The sequence below is a fragment of the Lycium barbarum genome, chromosome 2, assembly GCF_019175385.1.
Source record: "Lycium barbarum isolate Lr01 chromosome 2, ASM1917538v2, whole genome shotgun sequence".
Taxonomy (NCBI): domain Eukaryota; kingdom Viridiplantae; phylum Streptophyta; class Magnoliopsida; order Solanales; family Solanaceae; genus Lycium; species Lycium barbarum.
In genome coordinates this window covers 22742869-22754364 of record NC_083338.1, presented here as the reverse complement: position 1 = coordinate 22754364, position 11496 = coordinate 22742869, and the positions used below count along the sequence as shown (strand labels likewise).

The 11496-nt window shown below is 35.6% G+C and overlaps 1 protein-coding gene across 1 annotated transcript; it reads right to left on the bottom strand.

Moving 5' to 3' along the window:
- Positions 1-1183: 1183 nt before the first annotated feature.
- Positions 1184-7512, bottom strand: LOC132629406 (protein trichome birefringence-like 8). The gene is made up of 2 exons (XM_060345066.1): positions 7087-7512; positions 1184-1629 (listed from the first exon to the last, which is right to left on the bottom strand). The coding sequence occupies exons 1-2, from the start codon at positions 7494-7496 to the stop codon at positions 1236-1238; spliced, it is 804 nt and encodes a 267-aa protein (XP_060201049.1). The 5' UTR covers positions 7497-7512; the 3' UTR covers positions 1184-1235.
- Positions 7513-11496: the final 3984 nt, after the last annotated feature.

The following is an 11496-nucleotide window of genomic DNA, read 5'->3' as shown; positions in this document are numbered from 1 at the left end:
TTTACTAATATTTTAAACAATCCTACTCGGTACTCCCTCATCCCTTGATTCCTCTTATCATGTAGGTGTATTTCTTATTTTCTGCCTATTCTCCCAATTTTTATAATTTTCGTTTTTTTTTTAATCTGTTTAGTTATGAATCTTATTACACTGTTCATCTCTTTCTCTTAATCTCGGTTCTTAATATCCGTCTTCTTTAACCACACCCTGGTTACCACGGCCAACATCGTCCCTTATCATTTGGACATTAAAACGGTCTTTCAAACACCTAGGAATTTACAGGTTAATCCATCGAGTATATTAAGAAACTAAGAGAATAACCATATACTAAGAGTAATAGATTCATAACAACAAGTAAGTAATTACTCAAATATTATCAACATAATATTTTAATTATATATATCTATATATATATATATATATGTATATATTGTGCTTGATCCTCACAAAAAAACTAATCAAAGCAATCCATTATACGCCACTTACAACTTGTAATTATATATAACATAATTTTACAATATAATGAAATAAAAGCTATTATGAAATGCAAATCAACTCTAGCATCTTAACTTTCAAACATTAAAAATATCACAGGTTCTTAAAATGCTATTACTCGCATACTATTAATTTTATCTCCCTATAAGCAAATAATCAATAAAATTTATCAATATTACAATTAAAACGTAACTTCTTCATGAACAAAAAATAAATTATATTATAATTCTGATACATAAGACTAAAGACCAATGACAAGTGAAAATGTAAAATTCTGCGATGTATTTTTAAAAGAAATATTAAGTGATATTCACCGTCACGATGTTCTAAAATAGTAAATTTCCAATACTACGACTTGTTATTTGAGTTACACCCAATCTTCTTATTTCTATAGATGAATTACTATTAATTTTCATTATTTTGTTAAACAATTATGATGGTGAATGATTTTAATTAAGGAATTTAAAATATAATTTTTTTAAGAACCGTTAGGCGAGCCTCGGGCGTTAGGCGTGTTTAGGGTGTACTGTCGGGCGCTTAGGGCGTAAGCCTCACAGGAACTATTTCCCGCACGTTAGCCTCAGGACGTTCTGCCAGTGCCCTGCCCCTAGGCGAGCCCCGTGATGAGTCCTGAAACTGCCTTTTAAAACACTGATGTTAAGTTTTCTCCCAACTGGTGTCTTTTGGCTGTAAATGACAAAAAGGAAATTGCTAAATGCACTTGGGATGGTTTGTGAATCTTACACGTTTACAGTCTTGTCCTCATTCCACCAATGTCCATCATTGAATATAAGGATATCTGCATCAACCCATTTTGTGAAATACCAGTGCAACTTATCGAGTCTGATCACCCCTCGCACTTGTTTCGTTGCATTCAGTGGAGGTCGATCGGCAACAACTAGGAAAGGCACCCTGTAATATTCGACACTTAAGTTGTACTCATGAAATTTCATAGAGAGGAAACCTCTGTGTTTGGTTATGGGGTTTCCAAATTCTTCATATGTGGTGGATGTGTTAGTTACTTCTTGTGCTAGCATGCATATCATTGACTCCCATTGGTTTCTTCCAACTGAATCTCCAGCAAAAACTATTCGACCGTTACGACTCCGTTCTAGGAAATCCTTGGCACAGAACCTGCAACGTTAAAATGTTAGCAGTTACAAAAGAAATAGAGTTTAAAAACAAAAAATGGAAAGGCATTTTCTAAGTAAGGATTTGGTAGTCATTGGGCCCGTATTTTTAAGTATAACATATAGCATGTCCCAATTTAAATGTATTAATTTGACTAAACACAGAGTTTAAGAAATAAACAAAGACTTTTGAACCTCGCTGTCCTAATTTAAAGATGTTTGTAATGTACTAAAATATACTTTGAATCTTGGGTGATAAACTTTTCTTGTAAGATGTTTGAATTGTTCTTACAAAATATAAAAGATAGACAAATGCATTAGACAGACCAAAAAAGAAAATAAGACACTTAAAATGAGACGGAGGGAATAGTAAGTGTTAATCAGTGTTTAGGTGGATTCGTTTGGAAACAAGATCCTCCTAATTACATCCAAGTCAGATGAAAAATTTGTTCTGTGTCATTGGGGGAGTCCAGCAAAGTTGCCTCTGGCTTCATCCCGCAAAGACAGAGGCAAATCCATAATTTAAACTCTATGAGTTCAATCTTAACATTCTTAGCATTGAACTTATTATATTCTTAATGTTGTGGGTTCATATCTACTACTACCTTCATCCCCGAAAAATATTGCCTCACTTTCCTTATTAGTTTGTCCCGAAAATATTGCCACATTTCTATATTTAGAAACAATTAAACTTCATGAGATGATTTACAACCACAAAAATATCAAATGCTTGTTTTGGATCACACATTTCAAAAGTCTTCCTTTATTTCTTAAACTCCGTGCAAAGTAAACTAAGACAATTTATTTGAGACGGATGGAGTATTATTTCTATTTAATAACATACAAATTTTGTAACCATCAGATCATTTTTGCTATTTTGACAATTTTACCCCCGTTAACCATTTCCCTACCTTCACTAGAGTATATTTCACTTATGTGGAGGGTTGGTGTGATTCCCGAGGCATTCGGATGTGATTTGGGTGAGAAAATGGAAATATTGGAAATTCTTAAGTGTTTGGTCGGCCAAAGTCAACATCAGGGGTAAATGGATCTTTTTGGTAATTTTATCGATTCCAATAGGTCCAGAATGTCGATTATGACTTGATAGAGTAGTTGGTTCGGTTCCCGAGGGAATCGGGGGTGTTTTGGTCTTTTGGTTGGAAAACTAGTTCTAAGGCATTTGGGGTTGATCAGGTCAAGATGACCACTTTTAGAAATTCCTAGTGCGCGAGTGAGTTCATAGCGTGTTTTATAGCTAAGATGAATATTTGGTTTGTATCTTGGAGGTTCAAGATGAGGCTAAGAATTTCGGGTTGGAAGAGTCAAAACCCTAATTTTTTTCTGGTTTCACTCTTTCTAGTGTCCTTCTACACGAACGCATAGAAGGATCGCGCTCACGATGTATAGTGGGCCAGTAGGGTCGCGTTCGCAAGCAAGGGCTAGCATTCGCGTAGAAAAAATAGGGTCTGGGCCGGGTCGACTCGTATTCGCCACAGGTTGGTCACGTTCGTGTTCGCGAAGGCTTAGGAAAGGTCGATGGTCATGTTCGTGAGGGAACCTCGCGTTTGCGATGAAGATTTGGCACCCAGACATAATTAAAAGATCCCATTTCGAGTTTAAACCCCTATTCACCTATTTTGAGCTCTAGGCCTCGGATTAAGTAGATTCTTAAGAAAATTTGCAAGGTTCATCAAGTGGGTAAGTTTCTAACCTTCCTTTTATATTTATATCATTAATTAGTAGAGATTTACATGGTAGAATTCGTGAATTAAGGAGGGGATTTGGGAGAATATGAACCCTAAGCTAGAAATGGTAAATTTTTGATTTGGACATGAAGTTGGTGATTGATTTGGTTCATTTTTGATATATAGACTCCTTAGAAGTTGGGTAAGGGTGACTTTTTGGGTTCGGATTTTAAGTATGCTAGTATGGGTATCATTGGATTCGTATGACTTCCTAGAATAATAATTTGACCTTATTGGACCCAATTTTCCTACAAAATTATGGTTTTGACCTTCGGGTTTAGAGCGCAGGTTTTGGGTTGACTTTCTAGACCCAAAATTTTATAAGGCAATATAGGTATAGTTTGACTCGTATTCTTAGGTATAATCTGTATTTGAACAGACTGGGATTGTTCAAGGACTCTGCGGAAGGGCAAGGCTCTCATGTGATTGTTAGACTTCTAATTCCATACATGTTGACGCTATGGACCTTAACTTAAGCGTCATAGTTGGTTAAATTGGACTAATAAGAGGAAAATTGGGTTATTAAATGGGGTTCTGATACTCATGAGGTGGCGAGCACTTGTATAGGATACCAGTGTCATGACAAGGGTATTTGCGTAATTTCATTTGTATAGTCTAGTCTGAATGACATGCTTTGGGCATTAACTGGTAGCATAGATTGATTGCATATGTGATTAGGATATGAGGTCTCTTATTAGTTGTTTCTCTTCTTATTACTTGTCTTATTTGTGATCATGTGTTCTCATCACTCCTAAATACTCGTTTAAATGTGAAAAAGAGCTAAAGATTGAGCCTTTGTTGCTTTGCTTGAATTCTTATTGTGATGTATGTCATATTCATGCTTATTATGGTATCTCATGTGCATTTGAGGATACTTGTGAAAGGTCGGAGGGAAAATGATTCCAGACGGAGTGATGCTAATGATATGTGCCAGATTGGCTAGTTGACAGGTAATGTGAGCCTAAGGGCTGCGTATTGTGATTTGGAGCATACGGAGCCAAGTATTATGATTGGAAGCCAGAAATGGCTAGGAATCTTATGGGAAATTCTGGGTTGGTATATGGACCTCGCGAGTCCCCTATGGGTCACGATTCATAGAATTTGAACGTGTGTGTACTGGGAGATCGAAAAGGCCTTGCATTGGATGCATTAGCATACCATTACATTCTATTGGTTTCCTTATTTTATGAGTTATTGATTTGTTGTTTGGACTGCCTTATATGTGTTGTTTGGATATTTGATGGACTTGAGGATTTAGATGCTTCATATAAGCTTGCAACGGAAGGTTGTTGTACGTATTATGATTATCATTACTGTGAACTAATAGCGGTCTAGTGTGGAAGTAGTATTCATAGACCAGTCATCGTCTCCGTTTCCGTTAGGGTCGGTCGACAATACTGATGAGTACTCGTTGATCTTTGTACTCACGCTACACTTGCTGCACTCTTTTGTGTGCAGATTCAGTGCCTAGTACCAGTGGTCCGCATGATTATTCAGCTGCACGTTGAGGAGGCCATTCCGGAGAGTTTGGGGTAAGCTACTTGCCGATCTGAAGCACTGAATCCTATCCATCTACCTTTATATTCTGTTCTTTCATTCCAGACAATATATTCAGTACTATTTCAGACTTGTAATCTTATCGTAGAAGTTCTTGTACTAGTGACACCAAATTTTGGAGGTTGTAACACTTTATTATGTTTTCTATGACTATCAACTTAGTAAGACTTTAAAATGATATGATTTCTTTCCGCATTTAAATTCCTTATTAAGTTGTCCTAAGGGGTTGTGGATAACTTACTAAATTGGTGGGAGCTAGTGCCTACATGGCTTATTAAATTAGATCGTGACAAATTTATGCTCCGCATCGAAAGTTAGGGATTCAATTAAACCAATACCTAAAATGCTAGATACGCCTCTGCGCAAAGATATAGCTCACCATCTTTCAGGTCTCGACAAGTATGCTCAAAAGCAAAGCTTTGTAACCTTAGTAAACTGTTAAATTAGGTGTGGATTTCTGAAAGACTTGTTAGTTGTCATACGTTCTTCAAAGTTCTTAAAAGCGAATTGAGTCTTCATACTCCATACAGACAATTTTAGGAATCAAATCCTTTTTTTCCCAACTTTCCAGCATTGTGAGGAAAGAGAAAACATATACAAGAAAAAATGAAAAATAAGGCAAGAAAGAAAAGGACAATAATGGATCCACCTGGCCTAATAAAGCAGCATGCTGATTTGTATAGTGAAAAAAAGGTAAGGCCGGTTTTTGGTCCTATTGTCCATACAAGCATTTGAACTGAATTTATTAGTAATGGAGGTAGACTAAATGATTTTATTGTATTTCATCTTCTGCATATATTGGTATGGCAATGCACATAAAACTGTACGGGCATAGTTGTATATATAAAAGATTAATTTAAGTGTAAGATTCTCTACATTATCAACGTAGTTTAATCTTATTATAGTAAATTACTTACCATTTTAATCATGTTACGAGTTAAAGGTTATAAATAACATGATTTACTTATATTTATCTATAAATGAACTGATTACGTAAATTTAAACTTATGTATAAATAAGGTGATTTATAGTAGTAGTTTATAAGTAGTAATTTAAATTGATATAGTAGATTGCTTATCATTTTTTTTTTTTACAACCGTGATGTCCGGGCCAACTTGGAAAAAATCACCTGACATTTTTTGTCTCTGCTGAGATTTGAACCTGACACCTCATGGTTCAAACACACTTCACTGACCATTAGTTCACACCCTTGGGCGCAGGTCACTTATCATTTTGATTAAGTTACAAATTAATGGTTATAGTAACCTTATTATGTATGATTATCTTATAGTAATTTTTTTGTACCATCAAGATAAACTCACATTAGCTTGAGAATTATCAATTGGTGGTCTTAGTTTTAACTCTAAACATAATTCAATAGTCTTTCTGTTATATTTATCCATTTGGCAATGATCTTAATATGCACAAAATAAAATTAATGCTTTAACAAAGTAAACACGAAAAAGAAAACTAAATCATCACGAAGAGACATAACAAATAAAGCTGAAGGTAATCATAAAGCTACGACTTTTTCACACCTCATGATTTCAACAACATGAAAGCACTATCCATCGAAAGAAAGAAAACCACGCTTTGTGAATTAGCCATTTGTTGCATGATCGTACATTGAAATAACTTCTAAGTAAACTAAAGACCTTCTTTGTACAAAAAATTTGTTACCCTTTCAAATTCAAAAATTCTTTTAGTAAAAAGGATAACAAGTATATAAAAGAAGAAATATATAGTTTCTTCTTTTTTTTTCGTTATTATTTTTGGGGCAGGGGGAAGGGCAGCGGGAGTTCAAGAAATATTACAACACATTGTCATTCTCATCATTCAGTAATAAAATTCATCTCTTGTGAACGAAAAAAGTCTTTCTTTATAACCGGGAAATCTTTAAGGGCTAATGCTGCACGGCTTGAAATACAATGGATAATATAAGGCTGTCCCTCTATCCTTTTCTCCTGGTGGACTATAAATTATAAGAAAGAATGACAAAAAGGAGGAAAAATTACGACTATGGAAAACTTCTAATAAGGCAAGCAGATATAATAAAGCATGAAGACATGCAATAGTAATTAGCGTACATACCATACATATAAAATATTTTTAAACAAAAAGAACATACCTATCAAAGAATAAAATTAACAAGCACTTACCTTGGAAGATCACAACCTTGAGGTTGCCATCGCCACTTCCGGTAATCTAAATCCCGGCGACCACTTTTCTGGCATCGAAATCCAGGATCCAAGAATGGACAATTCTCATTATATTTATCAAGAATATAACTTTCATCCCAAACCCACTTTCCATAAGAGTAATCACAAGCTTTTGAATAATTTTCAGAATTTTTAGGTAATATTTTGGACAAAAAACCAATCCCAAGAAGAGACTGAGGCTCAAGTGGGCTTCGTAAATTGTAGAAAAAAATGGAAGAGAAGAGTAAAAAGAGAAAAAATAATGCATGAGAGATGTCTTTGTTTGCAAATTTTAATGGGAAATAGAAGAAGAGTTTATTGTTGTTGGTCATGTTTTGTTGTGGATGAGGAGAAACTGGCTGGAGATCCATGAGAAAAGGAGAAAGTTAAAAGGTATGTTTTCGATCCAAAATTCTGCTAACTTTTTCCAAATTTTCGACAAACTTAGTTTTCTCGATTTACTTGATCCCGTAACCTTTAGACACTTACTTAACACTTGTTAAGAGTATTCCTTAACCTTATATGGGTTCCATGACCTCTCCAAGCTTACGTTAGTTTACTTACAACGCAAACGACGCGAAATATTTTTTGAGATATAACACTCTTCCCCCTTTAGAAACATTCTTCCTCGAATATTGTAGCTTGCGAGCTTACGATGCTATCATTAATTTTTTGAAATGATTTTCCTCCTTTGGTTCCTGATCTCCATGCTCTTATACTATGGGTTCATTATTCTTCTTTCATATTCTCCCAATTCTTTCTCGAACTCATTCATTAGTTTCATATCCTCATTTTCTTATGTATGTACCCAGTGATCAACTGATATCTAGTTACCGTCCTGGGACATGTTCCATTAAGATGGTCCTAAATCATGATTGCTACGGCTCCCCGCTGATCTATGAGCACTCTTAATTATTGTACTTTTTTGCCTTGCTCCTTATTTCCCTACTAGTAGACAAATTCTCTTGTTCAGATATAACACCTTTCCTTGCTTGCTTCTCTGGTGCTATTTTAGATCATCCCTTTTTGTACTAGTCGACCTTATATTCATACCATATCATCTCCTTTTAATTCCTTGGCAGGACTCTTTAATTCCTTACAATATCATCATAGTTCCATCCATGGTAGCACACAGATGATTTGCAATAGCATTTCCTAGCTGATGACTTATTATTCTCAGTGATTATTTTACTTCATATTGTCCATCCAGACATCCTTTCATAATCAATCCACAACAACAACCTCAACGCAATCCATCATTTACGTGTATATAATACTTCCTCATCATCATTATTATCTCTCGTAGCAAAATTATACTCATAACAAACTAATAATCACAGCTCAAGCTAATTTACAACTCAAAATATCATCAAATTCATATTTGAAAATTTCCTCTTCTCAGATCTTTACATAATTACAATATAGACTCATAAACATGGGACTAAGATAAAATCTTACTTAATCATAACTTCCTTTCAATACGAGTGTGCTTTATTCTTAAGTCCTTGATTCTCTTGTACCGGTGATCATTTGAGATTTAAATAAGCCTCTATTTTTCTTTGACTCCTTATCGTTGTCATTACCCTATTTTGTTGGCCATTTCATCACGACGATTATTTATATGGTTTTATAACATATGCTCTCACATTTGATATGACCGGCGACTTGTGATTTCATGACTTGCGAGGCACTTTCTAATCTCAGGTAGCACTGCTGTCTTGCTATCCATAGGCACTCTATCTTCCTTTCCTTTAGAGATCATTGAACTTCCTATAATTATTCCTCTTGTTAAAGCTTTCATCTCTTCTAGTGCTAAGATTTTTTTTTTTTTTTTTTTTTTTGTAATCCAGCTTGTCCTTTATACTTATTTCCTGGTCAGCTTGCAGATCCTTCTTACTCTTTAGACTTTGTCCGTTAAATTTTTGTTTACTTATTAAACCACACTGTAGATATTCCCATTATAAGTTTCCTATCACTGCTTTCAGATCCTGTTTAATGTATCCTCTTAATTTGCCACAGTTGACCTTGCTTCAAAACACATCCATAATCTATATCCAACATAAAACCAACAACTTATTATCTTATCCTTTATGCTCGTACTTAGGTTCATTCCCTTCCCCCCTTAAAGGTCTTATCTTATGGTATCACAATATCAAGAACACTTCATTTACGCCCTTAATCATAATTCTTATCCATAACGATCGTCATAGCTTTTGACATTCCTTGGCATCGACCTATTCTAACTCATTGTAGTTGCTTCTTGTCGTGCTCCCTTCCTTAGAGACTCTAATTCTTGTTACCTTTCCTCTTCCTCATGGATTGTTAGACTGGATATAAATCATTTCTTTGAGTTAGTCATAATAACCTTCTCTTTATATAAGCTACAATAGAACTCATTCGTCAACTTCCCCTGAATCCCCCAATAGACCTTGTTCCTATAAAACCTCGAATGTAACTCATTCTAATCCGTCAAACTACTAATCATATTAAAATTCCGTTAAAAGCAACTCACAATTAACAACTCGACATATCTCACCTATTATCTTCTCACCAAGTTTCCCTTTGCTCTGCTTCTGTAACATATACGTATTCAAACGACTTAACTTCGGAAAATTTTGGCAGAGTCTCCCCTGTAATAATTACCATCCCAAACCTACACACAGCTCAGAAAACACATCTAATGCCTCACAGGGACACCATAAAAGTAAATACAATACATAATCCAGCTACACAAAATTTTCCTCCTATACCATCATCAATAAGATAGGGAGCATACCTTCCTGATCAACAAACTTCAAGGCTAGGCAATCAACCGCTCATCAATAACCAAAATATTCGGGATTACGATCAGGGATTTCATATCCTATGACATAGCTCTACAGCACGATCTAAGATAAGAAAGAAAGGTAACCATCCTAAAAGCCCTGTAGCCTCCTGTTTATAAATGTGGCGCGCAACATACCATAAACAAGACTCTACTAGACACGACTTTGTAGAAAACCCCTAGGATGAACTGCTCTGATACCACTTCTTTCACGACCCGAACCGGAGGGCCGCGACTGACACCCAAGACCCTACTCGGCTGAGTGCCATACTACCATTCTATTCATAAGTCACACCTTTTTGTGAACCTTTAAATTATGAAATTCCGCTTCCGTCAAGTAAAACATGAAAACTTTTTAATAGAACTCTTTCATTATGTAAAAGACTTCTCCCTTATTATTAAGTCAAAGAAACCTTTAGTCACAATAAAATCTTTAAATTAATGCATATGAACACATCGACTTATGTGGCCGCCTCGCACAACTGTCGACATCTCGACGCACTATCCACAGGACACTATCTACAAAAGTCTCTAACAAGGACCAAGTTACCATAACATAACTTGGGACAAGGCCCCAACATACCCATAATGCATCCGACTCGAGGACATACATAAGTACTTTGACTCGGCAACACTCCGAACAGAAATGGAGTTCACCAGTCCAGCAAGGGTCCTCTATCCATCTGTGTACCCTGTGTGGCATGAAACACAGCGCCCCCAGGAAAAGGGACGTCAGTACGAATGATGTACCGAGTATGTAAGGCAGAACTGAAACAGTATATATCTCGACTCGAATGATAAAAGAGTAACAGACTCAATCTGTAACTATAACCAACATTGATAATCATGTATGTGCATATGAACTTTTAAAACAACATGTGTATATATATAATGCAAACCTCCCCTTCGGGCATAATAGCATAATGGCCCCATCGGGCTTCATAATCATCGTATACCAGCTGATCAGGTGGTTTGCATATATAACGCTAGAGCCCTTCGCCTTCCCCATAAAATCATGTCGTACATATATATAAGGGTGCAAATGCATGATAATCTTTGTAAAACATCAAAGGACTCCTTTCAGAGCAACTTTTAGTTCAAAATGGAAACTTCTTCCCTTTTCATTTGTCTCCTTCGAGACTTAAAAATCAAATATAAAATTCATATGAATAAAAAAGCCTTATGAATGTCCCCTTCGGGATATGGACATCATTATGAAAACATACAACTTATGGATGCTTCGGGACTTAAGAAGTCAAGGAACTCGGGATATGAACAACACCAATATAAACATAAGGACATAAGCTCCTACATCTTGGAGTGGATTCATTATGAGTATCGTCGCATTCGTACTTATCATAGATCATGCCAAAATGAAAGAAAGAATAGCCTTAACATACCTTGTTGGCTTCTTCGACAATTCAACTTCACAGCTCGTTTAGCGCTACAACCTATAATAATGATAACGTATAATAATGATAACGTCTTTCGTTAGGCCAAGGATTCATTCGGTATATCCTGTATATCAAGTGTCAAACTTGTCGTGT